The sequence below is a fragment of the Scyliorhinus torazame genome, chromosome 5, assembly GCF_047496885.1.
Source record: "Scyliorhinus torazame isolate Kashiwa2021f chromosome 5, sScyTor2.1, whole genome shotgun sequence".
Lineage (NCBI taxonomy): Eukaryota > Metazoa > Chordata > Chondrichthyes > Carcharhiniformes > Scyliorhinidae > Scyliorhinus > Scyliorhinus torazame.
This window is the reverse complement of record NC_092711.1, coordinates 145,942,389-145,965,355: the sequence shown is the minus strand read 5'-3', so window position 1 is coordinate 145,965,355 and position 22,967 is coordinate 145,942,389. Positions and strand designations below refer to the sequence as shown.

The 22,967-nt window shown below is 46.3% G+C and overlaps 1 protein-coding gene across 4 annotated transcripts; it reads left to right on the top strand.

Annotated features, from left to right (window-relative positions):
* The first annotated feature begins 182 nt into the window (after positions 1-182).
* On the top strand, positions 183-22,950 carry LOC140421912 (uncharacterized). 4 transcript variants are annotated; one of them, XR_011947166.1, is made up of 3 exons: positions 310-426; positions 1,258-1,344; positions 21,754-22,950. XR_011947166.1 is itself a non-coding variant. In XM_072506875.1 (3 exons), exon 3 carries the CDS (start codon positions 4,391-4,393, stop codon positions 5,759-5,761), a length of 1,371 nt encoding a protein of 456 aa, XP_072362976.1. In that variant the 5' UTR covers positions 312-426; positions 1,258-1,344; positions 4,051-4,390; the 3' UTR covers positions 5,762-6,009. The 4 variants fall into 4 exon arrangements, 3 of the variants coding, with proteins under 3 accessions (XP_072362979.1, XP_072362977.1, XP_072362976.1); XM_072506875.1 differs by lacking the exon at positions 21,754-22,950 and adding an exon at positions 4,051-6,009 and having other exon boundaries at positions 312-426; XM_072506878.1 differs by lacking the exons at positions 310-426; positions 1,258-1,344; positions 21,754-22,950 and adding exons at positions 183-303; positions 4,051-6,009.
* The last annotated feature ends 17 nt before the right edge of the window (positions 22,951-22,967 follow it).

The following is a 22,967-nucleotide window of genomic DNA, read 5'->3' as shown; positions in this document are numbered from 1 at the left end:
CATGCGCATCCTCCCCTCTCCCTTGGACATGCGCAGTCGTGGGCAGGGGGAGATCACCGATTGGCTTCTCGCTCTGGCCGTCAGCCGGTTGCCTGGAAACCTTGTCTCGAGGAGGTTCTGTTGTCGGTTAATTTTCCCCCTTGTTCAAGGGGCGGGCGAAACAACGGGTGGGGGCGGGGAGCGCCGGGCCTGCGCACTGGAACCCGGTGACGACAGCGCGGAAGAGTAATTCCTATTGGCTGATTCGGGCAGTGCCCCATTGTGATGTCACAGCGGAAGTGAAGGAAAAAAACTCCAACATCTGTGAGTAAAACACTTTCATTTCTCCCCCTTTCCATTTCTTTTCTCATTCTGACCTTCAATTGGTCACTTGCAGCAACTGAAGGGAAAGGAAGTGAATCCAGGGAGAGTGCAGACTCTGGAAAGGTTGGTTCAGGTCTCTCTCTCTCTCTGAAAGACATTGACATCCTTTGCTCCCTCAGCTTGACACATTTATTTGTCTGGCTAGAAGGATGGTCTCTCGCCACCGGGGGTAGCAGCGCGGTTGGGTGACCTGCACGGCTTACTGCGGTTAGAGAAGAGAAAGTCTGAGTTAAGGGTGCAGCAGGGGGGTTTGAGAAAAGGTGGGGGTTGTTTGTGACCATGTTTGAGGAGCTGTTCGTCGTGTGGGGGGTGGTGGGGGGAATGGAAAAGGAGAAAAATCTGTACAAACCATATAGATTGTTGGGAAGAATGTTTCCCGGGGTGTTTATTTGCTGTAACCTACTTTGATACAAGTTTGAATAAAATGCATTGAAAAAATAATTAATAAATAAAAGGATGGTCTCTTTCCTGATGTTCACAATTAAAGGAAGAGAAATTGGTGGCAAATCTCAGCAGGTTTGGCAGCATCTGTAGGGAGAAAAAAGCTGACGTTTCAAATCCGATGACTCTTTGACAAAACTTTGACAAAGAGTCATTGAACTCGAAACGTCAGCTCTTTTCTCTCCCTACAGATGCTGCCAGACCTGCTGAGATTTTCCATCATTTTCTCTTTCGTTTCAGATTCCAGCACCCGCAGTAATTTTCTTTTATCACAATTAAAGGGCTGGTTTCTCCAAGAGATGGCTGACATTTAATGGGACAGTAAATTAATATCGGCTAGAGATATGTCTAGTATTTTTAAATTAGATATATTATTTATAGTCTGTAATAAAGTACATTTACTATTATTTCTGGTTGTGTAATATTGTACTGTCGCTATTTATATATTTCCAGTCATCTCTTCCCTCAAAAGGCTATTAGTCTATGGAATTCTCTTCCACAGGGATCAATGGAGTCTGTGGATCACTGAATATATTCAAGGTTGAGTTGGACAGATTTTTAATATTTCTTTTGTTATGTTTTTTACCATTTTTAAAATAATGAATGCAACAGAATAACAGAAATATTGATGGAAAATTGGTACAGTGTAGAACAACTGATACTGCCAGCATAAATACAAGCAACACATTGCAGAATTAATTCATAGCAGGATATTTGAGTGACCAGAGCCTCTAGATGAAATGCCAGATCAGTTAACAGGTTAACATAGTGAGCGGGGAAAGAGGGTAAGATTATATAAAAACAGAAGAATAACAATGCAGGGCGCATACCCCAAAATATTACAAAACAGACTAACAGCATAGTCGAATTAAAATAACATAGATGCCATAGAATCTCCATAGTGCAGAAGGAGGCCATTCGCTTCTTCAAGTCTGCACTGACCATCAGAAAAAGCACTCACAGCGGCAGACTCCCCATCCTATTCCCATAATCTGGTGCATTGATCATGGTCAACCCACCTAACCTAACATCGTTTGTGCGGAGGGGCAAGAATTCAAAAATCCCTAAAACAGTACTACAATGGAGAAGAAACATGGGAGGCCTGGCCCTCCCGAACTTGCAATACTATCACTGGGCAGCCACGGCCGAAAGAGTGAGGAGATGGGTAAAGGATCCAGACATGGAATGGGTAAGGATGGATGAGTCCTCATGTACAGGAATGATCCTCCGGGCCCTCGCCATGGCAACACTCCCATCCCCGCCAGCACCAGTCCATTGGTGGCAGCTACCCTGAGAACCTGGAACCAGATGTGGTAGCATTTCAGTCTGACCGATGTGTCCTTCATGGCCCCCATCTGCGGCAACCATAGGTTTGCACCAGCCATTGTCAACACCACCTTCAAGAGGTAGAGACAAGAAGGGGGAACACTGATGGTTAGGGACTATGACACAGGAAATAGACTAGCGACCTTAGAGAGACTGGTCCTACCAAACAGGGATGAGCTCCAGATCAAAAACTTTCTCTGCAGGGAGACACCAGCATACCCAGGAACCCTGAGAAGCATAATGCAAGAGGAGTTACTGGACGCAGACAGTCTGGGGAAAGGAAACCCTGAGGACCTGTACCGACAACTCTTAATAAGGATGCGCTCCTTACTTGACGAAACCCAGGAAAAATGGGAGAAAGTGCGAGGGATGGAAATAGGGTGGGGACTCTGGAGCGAAGCACTGAACGGGACCAACTCCACCTTCTCCTACGCAAGGCGAAGCTTCATGCAGTTGAATGTTGTGTACAGAACATACCTGACAAGAACCCGAATGAGCAGGTTCTTCTCAGAGATGGAGGACAAATGTGAATGGTGCCAGCAGGGTCCGGCAAACCGTGCCCACATGTTCTGGGTATGCCCCAGACTTGTCAAATTCTGGACAGCCTATTTAGACGCAATGTCCATGGTTATGAGGGTGGAGCCGTGCCCACAAATGGCAGTCTTCGTGGAATCGGACCAGCCAGAACTATTCATGGGGAAGTGGGTGGACGCCCTTGCCTTTGCTTCTCTAATTGGCCGCTGGAGAATCCTGCTCGGCTGGCGATCAGCAGCACCACCCACAGCTGCAGACTGGCTGGCAGACCTATCGGAATTTCTCCACCTGGAGAAAATCAAGTTCACCGTCCGAGGGTCAGAGGATGGTTCCCACAAAGTGTGGAGGCCATTCACCAACTTGTTCCAGGACCTGTTTGAAGCCAGCGGCCAATGGAACACTGGGGAGGGAGGTGGACGTATGGGAGCCAACGGGATCACAGGGAGCAGGCAGGAAAAGGGGAGGGGGGGGGGCTACTGGGACAAGGAGGGAGAACCCAAAACCAACTGACACAGAGACCAAAGAGCCTAGAACAAAAATACAAGAAGAGGAACCCCCAAGGGAAGGTTTAAAACAGGACAGGGAGTGCGCGGGGTGGAAGGGGGGAGGCCCACCAATGGGGGGGGGGGGGGGGAAGGGAGGGCACCGTCCACTTGTAAATAACAGATAACTCCCATTGTACAGTGAAGGGCCCAGGAAAGGACCCAGAAACGACGAGTGAAGGGGGCGGAGGGGAGGGACGGGAGATGGGGGGACCGGCACAAAGGAAATTGACATGCACATTGTAATCGGCAGAGTTACCCTGACTGCTTGGATAGTGTATAATAAGCACTGCCACAAGTCTGCGACTCGATGAAAAAGAGGTGAAAAAAATCTGCCCCATCCAATCCCGCCTCAATTTAAAGTGTTCCTCATAATCCAGATGCGTTTCCTGTAATAAAACTATGTTGACTTTCTCCTTAAGAAAGGAGAGGATCTTTTTCCTTCTGATAGGGTGATGGATGCCCCGTACATTCCCTGAGAAAATTTGCAGATTAACTGCCGCTATTAGTTAGGCGACAGAGAGACAGGAACAGATTTTCACACCACAATCGGGCGTGTGCCATTACCCCCTCCTCCAACTCACTTTACCAAAGTCTCCTCAAACTGCTCCTTTCACGGATAAAAGCCCCGTCTGTACCAGAGTAGGATAAAGTCAACAACACATAAACCCTCCCATAATAACAAAAATACAAAAGAATCACCACCACAATAGATCCAAGGGGACATTTCTCAATAAGACTGAGGACCCGGAGGATTAACCCCACGGCCAGACTGTCGTTACCCTCAGGATACCTTCTCCAAAATTAGGAAAAGAAAAGTAACTTCTGTAAATTGTTTTTACAGGATATTAGAAGAGGAGGAATTACAGACAGAAATCTCAAACGTCACATCTCAATCTGACTGAGTCTCTCAATTCCTTGGAACTGAGTATCACTGAATCAAGAAGGAGAAATGTTTGTCTTTTCTGTCGGCTTCAAAACATCAGTGAGACTGGAAAAGCCCCGAGACACACGCACCCGAGTGAGAGTGTTCCAGAGCACTGACTGTGGAAAGAGCTTTAACCAGTTACAGAGCCTGAAAAAATATCACACCATTCACAGCGGGAGGGACGTTACACGTGTTCTATGTGTGTACGAGGCTTCAAAGATCGGCAAACCTGGAGAGACACGAGGAGACCCAAAATATGAAGATACCGTGGAAATGTGGGGACTGTGGGAAGGGATTCAGGTTTCCATCTGCGCTGGCCGCTCATCGGCGTATTCACACTGGGGAGAGGCCGTTCACCTGCTCTGTGTGTGAGAAGGGATTCATTCAGTTATCCACCCTGTTGACACACCAGCGGGTTCACACTGGGGAGAGGCCGTTCACTTGCTCTCAGTGTGAAAAGGGATTCACTCAGTTATCCGACCTGCGAATACATCAGCGAGTTCACACTGGGGAGAGGCCGTTCACCTGCTCTCAGTGTGAGAAGGGATTCACTCAGTTATCCCACCTGCGGAGACATCAGCGAGTTCACACTGGGGAGAGGCCGTTCACCTGCTCTCAGTGTGAGAAGGGATTCACTCAATCATCCGACCTGCAGAAACATCAGCGAGTTCACACTGGGGAGAGGCCGTTCACCTGCTCTCAGTGTGAGAAGAGATTCACTACTTCATCGAGACTGCTGGCACACCAGCGAGTTCACACTGGGGAGAGGCCGTTCACCTGCTCTCAGTGTGAGAAGGGATTCACTCAGTCATCCGCCCTGCAGAGACACCAGCGAGTTCACACTGGGGAGAAGGCGTTAACGTGCCCTCAGTGTGAGATGGGATTCACTCAGTTATTCAGCCTGCGGATACATCAGCGGGTTCACACTGGGGAGAGGACATTCACCTGCTCTCAGTGTGAAAAGGGATTCACTCAGTTATCCGACCTGCGGCGACATCAGCGACGTCACACTGGGGAGAGACCGTTCACCTGCTTTCAGTGTGAGATGGGATTCACTACCTCATCGAGCCTGAGGAAACACCAGCAGGTTCACACTGGGGAGAGGCCGTTCACCTGCTCTCAGTGTGAGAAGGGATTCGCTCAGTTATCCAACCTGCGGAGACATCAGCGAGTTCACACTGGGGAGAGGCCATTCACCTGCTTTCAGTGTGAGAAGGGATTCACTCAATCATCCGACCTGCAGATACATCAGCGAGTCCACACTGGGGAGAGGCCGTTCACCTGCTCTCAATGTGAGAAGGGATTCACTACCTCATCGAGCCTGCGGAAACACCAGCAGGTTCACACTGGAGAGAGGCCGTTCACCTGCTCTCAGTGTGAGAAGGGATTTACTCAGTTATCCCACCTGCGGACACACCAGCGAGTTCACACTGGGGAGAAGCCGTTCACTTGCTCTCAGTGTGAGAAGGGATTCATTACTTCATCGAGCCTGCTGGCACACCAGCGGGTTCACACTGGGGAGAGGCCGTTCACCTGCTCTCAGTGTGAGAAGGGATTCACTCGGTTATCCAACCTGCAGAGACACCTGCGAGTTCACACTCGGGAGAAGGCGTTTACCTGCTCTTAGTGAGAGAAGGGATTCAGATATCCATACACCCTGCAGGAAGACTAGCGAGTTCACCCCTGTAAGAGGCCAATCACCTGCTCTGAGCAGGGGAGACATTCAATGATCCGTCCCATCTCCGGAGACACTAGCGAGTTAATTCTGATGAAAGACCATTCTTCTGCTCTCAATGTGGGGAGGGGGTTTTGTGATTCATCACACCTGTTGTGACTCCAACAAGTTCACAATAAATTACAGATGTTGGCTCCGTTGTTATTGTTTCTGCTCTCACTGACATCCAGGACTGCATTCTGTTCATTCTGACATCTGGTGAATGGTGATGATTGGAGGGTTTCTTTCTGCTGGACTGGCCGGTCTAACACCTCTGCCTCCGGTGGGCTGACCATTTTTGAGTCTTGCTGCGATTATCTGGTTCCAAGTTTGACGACGAGCACAGAATGAAAAGGTGTTTGCATGTTGGAAGATATTTAGTTCCCAAAGCAGCCATGTTGCCATGAAGATGGGCTATGGTGGTTACAGGGTTCTTTTGTCTAATTTATCTGGGTGTTTCTCGCAGAAGGAAACTGTCATGGTATGAGGAGCAAGTTGTCTGTGGTAGATTGGGAAATTACAATAAACATATCACTGAAAGTGGCAACGCAGGTGGATAAGGAGCTAAGAAGGCAGACGGCATGGTTGTCTTCATTGGTCGGGGCATTGAGTACAAAAATTGGCAAGTCATGCTGCAGCTGTACAGAGCCTTAGTTAGGCCACACGTGGAATATTGCTGACAATTCTGGTCACCACATTACCAAAAGGATGTGGAGACTTTGGAGAGAGTACAGAGAAGGTTTACCAGGATGTTGTCTGGCCTGGAGGGTATTAGCTATGAGGAGAGGTTGGATAAACTCGGATTGTTTTCACTAGAGCGACAGAGTTGAGCGACGACCCGATAAAAGTTTACAAAATTGACTGGCATAGACAGAGTTGATTGTCAGAAGCTTTTTCCCAGGTTGGAAAAGTCAATTACCAGGTGACATAGGTTTAAGGTCCGAGGGGCAAAGTTTAGAGGAGATGTGTGAGGGAGGTTTTTTTTACACAGAGGGTGGTGAGTGCCTGGAACTCGCTGCCGGAGGAGGTGCTGGAAGCAGGTACAATAGTGACATTTAAGAGGCATCTTGACGAATACATGAATAGGATGGGAATAGACGGATACAGACACTGGAAGCACAGAAGGTTTTAGTTTGGACAGACATCATGATCCGAGCAGGCTTGGTGGCCAAAGGGCCTGTTCCTGTGCTGTACTGTCCTTTGTTCTTTGTTGTTCTTTGTATGACGACAGACAATAGACCGGCAACCACTCGCATTTTATTTACATAAAATATAGATTCCTTTAAGAAGCAAAAATTAAACAGCAAAATGAAGCTATCGTGGCTGACAAGAAAAGTTAAAGATTCTATTAGATCAATGGAGGAGACTCAAAGTGGCTAAAATATTAGTGAGCCTGAGGATTGGGAACTTGTTTTAGAATTTAGCAAAGGACCAAGAAACTGATAAAGAGAAAATAGAATATGAGAGCAAACTGGGGAGAAACATAAAAACTGACTGGAAAAGCTCCTATAGGAATGTGAAAAGGAAAAGATTAGCAAAGACCAATGTGGGCCCAGTCCAGACAGAGACAGGAGAGTTTATAATGGGGGATAAGGAAATGGCAGAGAAACTAAACAATGTGTGTTTGTCTTCACGGAGGAAGATACAGAAATTGTCCTAAAACACACAGAAAACCAAGGGACCAGTGAGCACGAGGGACTGAAAGAGATTAGTATTAGTGAAAAAGTAGCACTGGAGAAATTAATGTGGTTGGAAGTTAATAAATCCCCAAAAGCTGATGCTCTACCTCCCAGAGTGTTGAAAGAGGCGGCTGTCGAGATAGTGGATACATTGGTGATCACCTTTCACTATTATATAGATTCTGGAATGGTTCCTGCAGATTGGAAGGTGGTAAATGTAACCCCACTATTTAAGGAGAGAGAGAAAACGGGGAACCACAGACCCATTGGCCTGACATCAGTAGGAGGGAAAATGCTACAATCTATTATAAAGGATGTGAATTAGGAGTAGGAGTAGGCCACTCGGCCCCTCGAGACTGCTCCACCATTCAATAAGTTCACGGCTGATCTGATTGAATCCTCAACTCCACCGAGACCCCTTAGAAAATACATCTGAGGAGATAGTAATAATATTCTTTATTATTATAATCTTTATTATTGTTACAAATAGGCTTACATTAACACTGCAATGAAAATCCGCTAGTCGCCTCACGCCGGCACCTGTTCAGGTACACAGAGGGAGAATTCAGAATGTCCAATTCACCTAACAAGCACGTCTTTTGGGACTTGTGGGAGGAAACCCACACAGTTTTGGGGAGAACGTGGAGACTCCGTACAGACAGTGACCCAAGCCAGGAATTGAACCCGGGTCCCTGGAGCTGTGAAGCAACAGTGCTAACCACCATGTGCCTCCACACCGCTGTTTCAGTTATGGGGAACAAGGAAATGGCAGAGGAGATTGTTTTTTGTTTAATATTTTTATTCTCCTTTTTCACATTTTCTGCCAAATTTACACCCACCAACAATAAACAATAATCAGCAACAAATATGTTAATCCCCATAACAATAACAATCCCATCCCCCCACCAACCCCCAAACATCAGCCCGCATGTTTACATAAACAAATGACAAAAAGGAATCTGGGATTACCCATAGTCACCCTTAATACAAGCAGCCCCCCTCCCCCAACCCTCTTCCCCCCCCATTCCCCCCAACTAATGTTCGATGTTATCCAGTTCTTGAAAGTGCTTAATGAATAATGCCCATGACTTGTAGAACCCCTCCATCCTTCCCCTCAGTTCAAACTTATCCTTCTCACGGGTCAAGTATTCCAACAGGTCCCCCCGCCACGCCAGGGCACAGGGTGGAGAAGCTGCTCCCAGCAGGATCCGCCTTCAGGCGATCAACGAGACGAAGGCTACAATATCTTCTTCTGCCCCCGTTTCCAACCCTGGCTGATTTGACACCCCGAATATGGCCTCCCGGAGATCCGGGTCCAGTTTCACGTGCACGACTTTAGAAATTACCCTAAAAACCTCCTTCCAGTACTCCTCTAGCTTTGGACAGGAACAAAACATATGAACGTGATTCGTGCCCCCTCCCCCTCCCCCCCCCCCCCCCTCCTGCAACGCTCACACACATCCTCTACTCCTTCAAAAAATCGTCTCACCCTCACCCTCGTGAGGTGTGCTCTGTATACCACCTTCAGCTGTATCAGCCCCAACCTCGCACATGAGGTAGAGGCATTTACTCTCCGGAGCACCTCACACCAGAACCCCTCTATAACCTCTCCCAACTCTTCCTCCCACTTTGCTTTGATCCCTTCCAGTGGTGCCTTAGCCTCTTCCAAAATATCTCCGTACACCGCTGACACTACCCCCTTCTCCAGTACCCTGATCGTCAGCACCTCCTCCAGCAATGTGGAGGCCGGTTCCTCCGGGAAGCTCTGTATCTCCTTCCTGGCAAAATCTCGAACCTGCATGTATCTAAACATTTCTCCCTGCTCCAGCCCATACTTAGCTTCCAGCTCCCTCAATCCTGCAAACCGACCTCTAAGAAACAAATCTTTTAGCGTCTTGATCCCCTTCTCTTCCCATTTCCGAAAACTTCCATCCCACCTCCCTGAACACGCTGATGTGTCTGCAGATGCGGTAACTGAGTGAATCCCTTTCCACACTCAGAGCAGGTGAATGGTCTCTCCCCGGTGTGAACACACTGGTGTCTCAGCACGTGTGCAGACCGAGTGAATCCTTTCCCACACTCAGAACAGGAGAACAGCCTCTCCCCAGTGTGAACTCACCTGTGTTCCTGCAGGCTGCATGAATGAGTGAAAGCCTTCTCACACTCAGAACAGGTGAAAGGCCTCTCCCCAGTGTGTACTCGCTGGTGTGTCAGTCGAGTCGGTAAAGCACCGAATCCCTTACCACACACACGGAGCAGGTGAACGGCCTATCTCCAGTGTGAACTCGCTTGTGTCGCAGCAGTTTAGATGAATCACTGAATCCCTTCCCACATCCCGAGCAAGTGAATGGCCTTTCCCCAGTGTGAATTCGCTCATGTTTATACAGGTCTGATGAATTACTGAATCTCTTTACACACTGAGAGCACGTGAATGGTCTCTCCCCAGTGTGAACCCGCTGGTGTTTATACAGGTCTGATGAATTACTGAATCTCTTTACACACTGAGAGCAAGTGAATGGTCTCTCCCCAGTGTGAACCCGCTGGTGTTTATACAGGTCTGATGAATTACTAAATCCCTTCCCACACTCGGAGCAGGTGAATGGTCTCTCCCCAGTGTGAACCCGCTGGTGTTTATACAGGTCTGATGAATTACTGAATCCCTTCCCACGCTCAAGGCAAGTGAACGGCCTCTCCCCGGTGTGAATTCGCTGGTGGGATTGCAACGTGGATAAATGACTCAAACCGCTTCCACACTCAGGGCAGATGAACGGTCTCTCCCCAGTGTGACTGCGGTAATGAGCCTCCAGTTGTGACGGGTATTTGAATCTCTTGCCACAGTCCTCACATTTCCATGGTTGCTGCATGCAGTATGTGTCTCTCTCCAGGTCCGATGATCAGTTGAAACCTTGTCTTCACAGCGAACACGTGTATGGATTTTCCCCTCTCTGAATGGAGCGATGTTTCTTTGGGCTGTGTAGCTGGTTAAAGCTCATTCAATATCTGCACTGGGACACTCTCACTCAGGTATGTGTGTCTTGGTACTTTTCAGATTGCAAAGTTGCTGAAAATCCTTTGAAGCCAACAGATGAGACAAACTTTTCTTCTTCTGGATTCAAAGTCTGATAATATTCAGCCCCAAAGAGTCGAGTGACTCTGTCAGATCGTGTTGTGATGTCTGAGATATCTGACTGGAATTCGTCCTCTCCTAATATACTGTAAAAACAATTTACAAAATACATCACTGTCAGTGCAGGATAGAAATTCAGAACAGACAATTCTAGTTGCTATGGAACATTCTTTCCTCTCTTGTTCCCCAAAAGCTGTGAATCTCCATCGCACACATTCTCCCTCCATTCTCGCTCCGCTTTTCCCAGTAAATACTCAATAATACCGCACTAAAAATGTGTGTAATATACAGGACTTGATTACAGGACTGGAGACTGATGGGGCTGTGAGGGAGATAGTTATTTCAACAGTGAGATGTGAGAGATCTGCAACTCGCTGCCTATGAGGGTGGAGGAAGCACAGACGATCATCATTTCAAAATAAAAGTGTGAGGAAATAAACTTGCAGAGTAATGGGGATATCGAGGGGGGAATGTGACTGATTGGATTTCTCTACAAAGTCGGCATGGATTGGGTTACTGAATGGAATCCAAGTGTCGTAATCATCATAGAATTTATATCATAGAATTTACAGTGCAGAAGGAGGCTATTCGGCCCAGCGAGTCTGCACCGGCTCTTGAAAAGAGCACCCTACCCAAGGTCAACACCTCCACCCTATCCCCATAACCCAGTAACCCCACCCAATACTAAGGTCAATTTTGGACACTAAGGGCAATTTATCATGGCCAATCCACCTAACCTGCACATCTTTGGACTGTGGGAGGAAACTGGAGCACCCGGAGGAAACCCACGCACACACGGGGAGGATGTGCAGACTCCGCACAGACAGTGACCCAAGCCAGAATCGAACCTGGGACCCTGGAGCTGTGAAGCAATTGTGTTATCCACAATGCTACCGTGCTGCCCTAAATAAATGTGTCAAGCTGAGGGAGCAAATGTCTTTAAGAGAGAGAGAGAGCTGGGTCAACCTTTCCAGAATCTGCACCCTCCCTGGATTCACTTTCTTTCCCTTCAGTTGCTCCGAGTCGCCAATTGAAGGTGAGAATGAGAAAAGAAATGGAAAGGGGGAGAAAATAAAGTGTTTTACTCACAGATGTTGGGGACAGGAGGAGGTTTCAGTCTGTGGGGAGCTCAATCTTCATTCAAAGTCCGCCTTCTGATTAGCTGGAGGATCAGAGTCCTTCCGGTCCACCAACTTTTGCTATTGGTTAATATCGTAACAGGACGTTCAGGGGGGTGGGCTCGACTCTGCACCACATGCGCAGCTTCCTTCTCTTGAACATGCATCGGCCTGGGTCGCGGGCGCGGTGGATAGAGCGGTTTCACCAACGCTAGGGATTGTGGGAGATACGGCCGTCATTACTCATCCAAAGCCCAGTCTCCAAACTCCTGGGTGACAAGTAGCGGTGGGAGGGCAGTGACCCCACACTGATACAACGTACACGTGGGTAGTCACTGGATTTGATTGCGAGCTCCCCTTAGCAAAACAGTTTGTTAACTCTAGGTGTAAAGATTTAGATACATGTGTGACATATTGGGGAGGGCAATAAGTGAATGTGAAACTGAACCCGAGAGTCAGCACCTTCAGGGGAGGAGAATTGTGGATAAGCAGCAGGAGTAATTCTGGTGGGAGGATTATTTCTTAATTTCTATCCTGTACTGACAGTGATGACATTTGCAAACTCATTCATCAGATGGGTGGATTTGGAGACAGAAATTGCAAGCCAGGCACCTCGTTGTCATCTGACAGATTCACTTAATTCATCAGGATCTGAATATCATGAACCATTGAATCTAGAAGGAGAAATTATGATCTGTCAGCTTTCAAATAATTTAAATATTACTTTCACTGGAAAGGCACAAGGACTCATCCAAGTGAGAGTTCCACTGCACTGACTGTGCAAAGCCTGAAATATTATCACAACATTCACATTGAGGAGAAACCTTTCCTGGTGTTCTGTATGTGGATGAAACTTCAACTGAGCATTGAACCTGAAGAGACACAAGGACACACACCAACGGAGGAACAATCATCAAGGTCCCCGATAATTTTAATGTCAATTGGGAGAATCAGATTCGCAAAAATATCCTAAAAAATGGGTTCAGAGTCTTTTTGGAACAATTTCTTGGAGCCATACATTTTAGAGCCAACCAGGGAGCAGACTATCCTTGATCTGGTAATGTGCAACAAGACAGGATTAGTCAATAATCTCATCGTGATGGAGCCTCTAAGTCACATTGATCATAATATAATAAAATTCCACTTTCAGTTTGAAGGTGAGAAGTGCTGGTCTAAGGGCGGCACAGTGGAGCAGTGGTTAGCATAGCTGCCTCATGGCGCTGAGGACCTGAGTTCGATCCCGGCCCCGGATCACTGTCCATGTGGAGTTTACACATTCTCCCCATGTCTGTGTGGGTCTCACCCCCACAACCCAAAGGTGTGCAGTGTAGGTGGATTGGCCACGTTAAATTGCCTTTTAATTGGAAAAAAAAGAATGGGGTACTCTAAATCTTTTTTAAAAGTGCTGGCCTAAGTTAAAAACTAAATAAAGAGAACTCTGAAGGGTATGAAGGGAGAGCTGGCGAAAGCGAACTTGGGAAACTAGGTTGAAAATTGGGACATCAGTATGGAAGTGGGTGACTTTGAATAACTCTCAGCAAACATTTATGCCAGAGAGAAAGAAAGGCTGTTTGAGAAGAATGCATCATCCATGGTTAAATAAGGAAGTCAAGGAATGTATTAAATTGAAAGAAACACCATCAAAATCTACAAAGGTTAGTGTTCATTCAAAAGTTGGGCAGATTTTAGAATCAGCAAAGAATGAGTAAAAGATAAGAAACAGGCAGAAATTAGAGTATGAGGGTAAACATTCTCGGACTACAAAAGTAGATAGTAAAGGTTTCTGCAAGTATTTGAAGAGGAAAAGAGTGACTAAATCCAGGTTGGTCCTCTGGAGAGTGAGCCTGGGAAATTGATCATGGAAAACAAAGAAATGATGGAGGCTTGAAACAGGTATTTTGTGTCTATCGTCACGGTACCAGACCGAGAACAATTCACAAAGATAATTGAAAATCGAGAGGTAATAGGGAGGGAGGAACACAGAACAATCACCAGAGAAAAGATGCCAGGAAAACTATTGAACCTAAAGGCTGACAAGTCCCCAGGACTGGGTGACCTGCATTCTTGGGCTTTAAAAAAAGTGGTGGCAAAGAGAATAGATGTATTGGTTATAATCCCACAAAATTCCTTAGATTCTGGAAAGGTCCCAGTGGATTGGAAAATAGAGAATGTAACACCTCTATTCCAGAAAGGAGGGAGGCAGAAAGCAGGAAACTATAGGCCAGTTAGCCTAACATGTGTGACAGGGAAAGTGCGAGAATCCATTATTAAGGAGGTTACAGCAGATTACTTAGAAAATGTAAACATTATTACTTTTTATATATAACGAGAACTACCATGAAATATGCAGTAAATGCAACTGGTTAACTACAAGTTAATACCTAATACCCACATCAACCTGCCCCACCCTCTCTCTCTCATACACACACACACAAGACAGACAACCGCAAAGGGGTGGAAAGGGGCAAAAAAATTCAAAATTGGAGGAAAGAGTCTTTCGTCACAACAAGCTTGCAGATTAAAGTCTTTGGTTTGCAGTCTGTAAAGATCTTCTTTGGAGATTCATTCATTCAGGTACTCTCTACATTAAAAATGCAGGAGTCAAACCTTTTCTGGAGAGACACCTTAGTTCACGTCAAACTTTGCTTTCAGTTTGTAGTTTGTCTTTCGGTCCCTGTAGTCTCAGAAGTACAGCACCCACCAGGCTCTCTGGAGAGAGAGCCAGCCCTCACAATGGCCTTCTGGGGAGAGTTAGCTGGACCTTTTTGGAGAGAGTTAGATGTATCAGCGTGCTGCCAGAGTCAAAACTGATACCAAACTGATATCTTGGGACTCGAAAAAGCGTTCTAGTGGAATAATATCCAATCACCACCTGTTACTGGACAGATCACAGATCTTTGGGCCAATTCATTGGCAACCGGCCAAATCAATCAAATGGACGTTTCATTATGAGATATGCAAGACATAAATCACAAACGTTCAATCCATCCCCATTATACAAGTTACCTACCCAGTCTTTATATTGGTAACTAGTCAGCCCTTAAACCCATGACAAAGCATCTGCAATCACATTATCCTTTCCAGGAATATGTACAATTGTAACATTGAACTGTTGTAATAATAAACTCCAATGGAATAATCTTGCGTTCCAGGTTTTAAACTTCTCTACAAATGCAAATAGATTATGGTCTGTGTAACAATGCTTTGCTGATTGTCATGTTGGACATGTACTACGAAGTGCTAAAGGGCTAGTCGCAAGGCCAAGGCTCAATGATGGAATACTTTCTTTGGCACAGACTGAATTTGTTTCTAAAAATACCTCCCTAGCCTCTTTATTCCTTCATTGTTGTCCTGTAGTAGCACTGCCCCTACTCCCAGGTCACTGGCATTTGTGGCCATTTTAAATGGTCTGGAAATGTCTGGGATGGCCAGCAATGGTTCGCCCACCAACATGGATGTCAATCTGTCAAACTCTACTTGGCGTTCTGTGGATCATTGCATTTTTAATTGTTTCCGCTACATATCGAACGTGCTTTTTATTTCAGTTTCTAACTGAGGAGGATTTTGCTTTATTAGTTCAGAATTTCTGATGTTTACTTCATGATTTGTTAACCGAGTGCCGCTTGGTGCTTCCATTCAATTCTATTCATACCCTTTCAGCATCTTTGTTATATCTGCCCCTTTCTGGGTGTCGTGCAATGTAAAGATGTGGAGATGCCAACATTCGACTGGAGTGGGCTCAGTAAGAAGTCTTACAACACTAGGTTAAACTCAAACAGGTTTGTTTCGAATCATTAGCTTTCGGAGCACAGCTCCTTCATCACCTGATGAAGGAGCTGTGTTCTGAAAGCACGTGTAATGTAATCAGTCTTTTCTGATTGTCCAATAAATGTTTATCCATATTTCAAAGATTTGCTACAGTCAAACAAAAAGCACTATTGTCAATGCTGAGAGAAATATTTGGTTCATTTTAAATCCATAAACACTCTCCAACCCCTCCAGCTTTACATGCTCTCTTTTCTTGCACATGGTTACTTTCAGAAATAAGAACCATTCTTTGTTTTACAGCTTCTACCTCCTCTTTGGAGTTTTCGTAATCACAACTCTTATCCCGATTTAGCAATACAGACCTTCAGAATCAGAGGATAACACATTGTTGGACCCATGCATTTTCTGTTTTTTGTTACCAGATGTGGTGACAGAATCACGACATAGGTCTCCATTCACCTTCCTCTTAGTTTTAAAAGATATTGATGACTGATTATTTCATCTCCTTTGCCATTTGCTCCCTTTAAGAGGCACTGTGGATCTTTAAAAGGATGTGGGTGAACCAGCTTAGTGCCACTTCTCAGTCCTCGTCCTGACTAACTGATGCTGTGCTATCAAGTATACGTTGCTTCAAAGGAGGCATGCTGTGGGAAATATTTCCCCTGAAGGGGATAGCAATGGATTTACTACAAGGGACTTTAACAAATCACTTTTAGAAAAGTCCAATTCACTTTCTTCCTCCAATTTTCTGCCTTCATTCTGAGCTCTGGGAGAATTACTTGTCATTGGCACAAGATCAGTTAGTGACAGGTCTATTTGGTAATAGCTGTTCATCATCACTCCATAATCAGAAGCAAAATTGAATTTGGTACTCTCATCTGTCTCTTCATCACTGTCACTACTATTAAATTCAAACTCCTCTTTCCTATGGTCACCTTCAGTCTTAGAATTCTGAGAATCTGGTTCACTGTTTGATCTGTGATTAACATCTTTCAACATTTTTCTTTGAGTAATTTAATGCCCAATGAGTTTTCTTAATTCCCACATGCCCTACTGTTGGTATTTCATGTGATAACTGCAGTAATTCTCTCACACCCTCTGTTATCATGGTTGAATCTACAATCGTCACTCCTGCCAAATCATTCCCCAAAAGTAAATCTATTCCGTCCACTGGGAATTTCTCAGCCAGCCCAACAACTACTGGACCTGACACGAGATCACACTCCAATTGTACTTTATACAATGGGACTGGAATACAATCTCCACTTTTCCCATTCACTAATTCCTCAGCTTTCATTGAGTCTCTGAAAGAAGAAACAAATCCTTCTCCAGTAAGAGAGTTTGCGTAGCCCCTGTATCCCTTAAGATTGTTATGGGTTTGGCACATGTTGGACATGTAAAGTCACAGTTTGTGGCTTAAGAAAAGTAGTGGGAAAACAGACTCAATCAAACAGGATAAGCCAGTGGGTTTTATTAAAGTGGGAGGAAAAAACATTGTCCCAGTGGAAAAGTGCAACAGAGTGCAGAGCCTATTGAGAGGTTGGTGGATAAGCAGGTAACAGAACTTGTTAAGGATATTTGTGAGGGTGAGGTTTACTCGTGTGTACAAGGTGGAGTAGGTAAGGAGATTCAGATCTTGAGGGATACAGGAGCAAGTCAATCTTTTTTTTAATAAACATTTTATTGAGGCATTTATGGTATTACAACGACAACAAAATAAACAATGTCCATGTAAATATAAACATAGTGCAAAAGCCGTCTTTCACCCTTACAGGGACCACCTTTACTAACCCCCTACTCTAAACTAAGCGAACCCCGAATCCCCCCTCACCCCCCCCCCCCCCCCCTGCGCCCCCCCCCCCCCTGCCTTCTGCTGATAGTTAATTTTCCCCAAAGAAGTCGACGAACGGCTGCCACCTCCGGGCGAACCCTAACACTGACCCTCTCAAGGCGAACTTGATTTTCTCCAAACAGAGAAAGCTAGCCATGTCAGTTAGCCAGGTCTCCGTCTTCGGGGGCTTTGGGTCCCTCCAGGCTAATAGTATCCATCTCTGGGCTACCAGGGAAGCAAAGGCTAGAACGTTTGCCTCTTTCTCCTCCTGGATTCCCGGGTCTTCCGACATTCCAAAAATCGCCACCTCTGGACTCGGTGCCACCCTTGTTTTTAACACCTTGGACATGACATCCGCAAACCCCTGGCAGAATCCCCTAAGCATCGGGCATGCCCAGAACATATGGACATGGTTCGCTGACCCTCCTGCACACCTTGCGCACTTATCTTTTACCCCAAAGAACCTGTTCATACGGGCCACTGTCATGTGGGCCCGGTGAATGACCTTAAATTGTAGCAGGCTGAGCCTGGCACATGTTGTGGACGCATTGACTCTACTCAACCCGTCCGCCCAGAGACCATCCTCTATCTCTCCTCCTAACTCCTCTTCCCATTTGTGTTTCAGCTCCTCAGTCTGCGTCTCCTCTGACCCCATAAGTTCCCTATTAATGTCCGAAACCCTCCCTTCTCCCATACACATTCTGGAAACTACCCTGTCCTGTATCCCCCTTGGTGGTAGGAACGGGAAGGTTGAGACCTGCCTGCGTACGAAGTCCCGTACCTGGAGGTACCTAAACTCATTTCCCCTAACCCAATCCAAATTTCTCCTCCAGCTTTCTCAGGCTAGAAAAGCTCCCCTCCATAAACATATCTCCCATCCTCTCAATCCCTGCACTCTGCCAACTCCGGAACCCTCCATCTAACCTTCCCGGGGCAAACCGGTGATTATTACAGATTGGAGACCACACCGATGCTCCCTCCACTCCCACATTCCTCCTCAATTGCCCCAGACCATCAGGGCTGCCACCACCACGGGATAGTGGAGTACTGTGCCGGCGGGAATGGCAGAGGCGCCGTTATCAATGCCCCCCCAAACTGGTGCCGTTGCATGATGCCGCCTCCACACGCTCCCATATCGACCCTCCCCCCACCACCCACTTCCTGATCATGGCTATATTCACCGCCCAATAATAATTACTAAAGTTCAGCAGCGCCGGCCCGCCCTTCCCCCGGCTCCGCTCAAGCATCCCCTTTTTTACTCGCAGGGTTTTACTCACCCATACAAAGCCAGTGATCACCTTATTGACCCGTTTATAGAAGAACCATGTAATAAAGATGGGGAGACACTGAAACACAAACAGGAATCTCGGGAGGACCATCATTTTCACTATCTGCACCCTCCCAGCTAGTGACAACGGAAGCGCGTCCCACCTTCGGAAATCGCCCTTCATTTGGTCTACTAATCGGGCCAAATTTAACTTGTGTAGCCGTTCCCATTCCCGCGCCACTTGAATGCCTAGGTATCGAAAGCTTCCCCCTACCACCCTAAACAGCAGCTCCCCCAATCACCTCTCCTGACCTTTGCCTGGATCACAAACATCTCACTTTTCCCCATATTCAGTTTATAACCCGAAAACAGGCCAAATTCCCCCAGAATCCTCATAATTTCTTCCATCCCCTCTAGTGGGTCCGAAACATATAGGAGCAGGTCGTCTGCATATAGAGAGACTCTGTGTTCCACTCCCCCCCCGGACCATCCCCTTGAGGCTCTCAGTGCAATTGCCAGCAGCTCTATGGCCAACGTGAACAGGAGTGGGCATCCCTGTCCCGTCCCCGATGCAGCCTGACATAGTCCGATGTTGACCTGTCCGTCCGTAGCTCGCAACCTGATACAACTGCCTGACCCAGTCAATAAAGTCCTGCCCTAATCCAAACCACCCCAGTACCTCCCGCAGATATTCCCATTCCACCCAATCAAATGCCTTCTCTGCATCCATTGCGACCACTACCTTCACGTCCCTACCTTCTGGGGGCATCATAATCACATTTAACAACCTTCTTATATTGGCCGCCAACTGCCTACCCTTAACAAATCCCGTCTGGTCCTCCGCAATCACGGCCGGAACGCAGTCTTCAATCCGAGAGGACAAGATTTTGGCCAGCAGTTTGGCGTCCACATTTAGTAGGGATGACCTATAGGTTCCGCATAGCTCTGAGTCCTTGTCCCGCTTCAGGATCAATGAGATAGTGGCCTGTGACATCATCGGGGGAAGCACCCCAGGTTCCCTTGCCTCATTGTATGTCCCCATCAACAGCCACCCCAATAGCCCAGAGAACCTTTTACAGAACTCCACTGGGTACCCGTCTGGCCCCGGGGCTTTACCCGACTACATGGCCTTCAGTCCCTCTGCTATTTCCTCCAACCCAATCGGGGTCCCCAGCCCTTCCCCAAACCACCTGTCCACCTTGGGGAACTTCAGCCCCCCCTAAAAAGTGCCTCATTCCCTCCGGCCCAGCTGGGGGTTCCGACCCATACAACCTGCTGTAAAACTCCTTGAACGCCTTATTCACCCCTGCTGAGTCTCCGACCACGTTTCCGTCCCCATCCTTTACTTTCCCTCTCTTCCTGGCTGCCTCCCTCTTTCTAAGCTGCTGTGCAAGCATTCTGCTGGCCTTCTCACCATGTACATATATCGTCCCCTCACATTCCTCAGCTGCTCCATCACCTTCCCTGTAGTTAACAAGCCGAACTCCGCCTGTAGCCTCCGTTGCTCCCTTAGAAGCCCTGCCTCTGAGTTCTCCGCATACCTCCTGTCGACCTGCAGTATCTCCTTTATCAGTCCATCCGTCTCTTTCTCTGTCGGCCTTCTCTCTGTGGGCCTGTATCAAGATCAGCTCCCCTCTAACCACCGCCTTCATTGCCTCCCAGACACTCCGCCGAAACCTCACCTGTGTCGTTGATTTCCAGGTAGTTCTGAATATATTTGAGCAAGTCAATCTTTAATAGTGAGAAATGGTTTGGGAGGAGTTTTGGCAGAAAATGTGGTCATTTGTGGAATTAGGGGTTTGTTTAGCACAGTGGGCTAAATAGCTGGCTTGTAATGCAGAACAATGCCAGCAGCGCACATTGAATTCCTGTACCAGCCTCCCCAAACAGGCGCCAGAATGTGGCAACTAGGGGCTTTTCGTTGGAATTTAGAAGGATGAGGGGGGATCTTATAGAAACATATAAGATTATGAAGGGAATAGACAGGATAGATGCGGGCAGGTTGTTTCCACTGGCGGGTGAAAGCAGAACTAGGGGGCATAGCCTCAAAATAAGGGGAAGTAGATTTAGGACTGAGTTTAGGAGGAACTTCTTCACCCAAAGGGTGGTGAATCTATGGAATTCCTTGCCCAGTGAAGCAGTAGAGGCTCCTTCATTAAATGTTTTTAAGATAAAGGTAGATAGTTTTTTGAAGAATAAAGGGATTAAGGGTTATGGTGTTCGGGACGGAAAGTGGAGCTGAGTCCACAAAAGATCAGCCATGATCTCATTGAATGGTGGAGCAGGCTCGAGGGGCCAGATGGCCTACTCCTGCTCCTAGTTCTTATGTTCTTATGTTCACAGTAACTTCATTGAAGCCTACTTGTGACAATAAACGATTATTATCATTATTTAGTGGTGAGAGCAGTAGTGTGCCACTATGTAAGGTATGGTGAGAGAGTTCGGTGAAAAGTGGTGAAGTGGCAGTAGGAGTAAAAGAAAAATTACCTTTTTAGGATAAGATTTATCCTAGATAATAATATAGCTGGATCACAGGGGGGAGTGCAACCTACTATGGGTGAAAAGCCAGTGGAAAGTGGAACTGAGATGTTGCAAGAAATATATCTGGGAGTGTTTCCTGATTGCGTGGCAATCAGATCACAAAACCACGAGTTAAGACAGGAGGAAGATAATTTGAGGAGTGCCAATAGGGAGGCTGAGGTTCAGTTGTCAGAAAACATGCTTGATCAGGTGGTTGGTAAAAACAAGAGCAGGTGGTGGATGAAACGGATAATTTTAGTTCAAGCAAGTTGGTTCAATGGGGTGAATGTGGAGATCTGCACAGACAGTGACCCAAGCCGGGAATTGAACCTGGGTCCCTGGTGCTGTGATGCAACAGTGCTAACCACTGTGCTACCATGCCACACCGGTAGTGACACAAGAGGTGATTATACTAGTATCTGGTCAGGACTGGAGCTGTCTCACAGTTTTACAGAGAGCATCGTCTGTGGTGGAGGCTGAAGAGCTTGTACAAATGTAGCCAGAATGTTCAGCAAACGTTTGCATGCACTGACTGTTGTTTTGCACTGTCCAAATGCACCAGCACTTATCCATTATTTTTGGCTATCCTCAACAGACACAGAATACAAAGCAGTTGATAAATGTGAAGAACAGATGATGAATGCTGCAGCATCGATAGCAACCTGTCTGACCATCAAGAGAAGAATTCTGTTGTCAGAGCCAGGCAACTACATATCACTGAATTGTTTTTTTTTTAATTTAGAGTATCCAATTATTTTTTTCTAATTAAGGGGCAATTTAGCATGGCCAATCCACCTATCTTGCACATTTTTGGGTTGTGGGGGTGAGACCCACGCAGACATGGGGAGAATGCGCAAACTCCACACGGACAGTAACCCAGGGCCAGGATCGAACCTGGAACCTCGGCGCCGTGAGGCAGCAGTGCTGACCACTGTGCCACCATTCTGTGCATTTATCACTGAATTGTTGATGAAGCTTTTTTTGTGTAATCTTGGGAGGCCACCCTGATCTTTGAAATCTCTCTTGCTCGAAGTAGTGGTTAAATTTATGCTAATGACTGTGACATGTGAGAAGACTAAAATGGACTAGACTCATGTGTATGTTAGCCTGTTGAAAAATGTAAAATGTTATTATAGAGTATAAGTTGCATAAAATCATAAGAAATGTTTAACGTTAAAAAGCTTTTAGAAAAATAAAGCCATCTGCGTACATAGCAGGTTCATTTTTTTTAAAGGGGGAGGTGTGACAATTGGAAGATTTTAGGAAAATTTCGATCATAAATGTATTGAGCAATTTAAGGGTTAAAAGCATCGGGTTAAAGTGTGATTCACTGCAGTGGTCCTGTTTTTATTTTAAAGAAGGATCCTGTTTTGCAGGGCGTGGGTGTTTTTAGTAGCCAGAAGATGAAATTGACAAAGGAATGTGTTTTTCAGTCTGGGCTAATGGACTGTGGTTTGACTGGGAAAGTACTTGTGGAATTAATATACTTTGCAGCCGTCAGAGATAATTTGTTTTCCAGCTTGGGGAGATGAGGTCATTGCTGGGTGGAACCAAGGAAGGCAGAAAGACATTTTAAAAATCTTTAGGAGCAGTTTTTGGAGAAAGATTTGGAGGAGTTGAATTCTCGGTCCACAATTCTCCACAGTAAGATAGATTGAGAGCTGTATCTTTCTTTTCCTGTTGTTTAATGGGAGATTGAGTAGTAGTGTTTAAATGGGTAATTGTAAGCTGTTGTTTTTGGGTGTGATGTTAAAATGTTTAATATTGTCGCCATAATAAAATTTTATTTTAAAAATAACCAAGCTCTAT

Coding starts and splice junctions, on each gene's coding strand:
- LOC140421912 (XM_072506878.1), top strand. CDS start 4,391: ATGAAGATACCGTGGAAATGTGGGGACTGTGGGAAGGGATTCAGGTTT.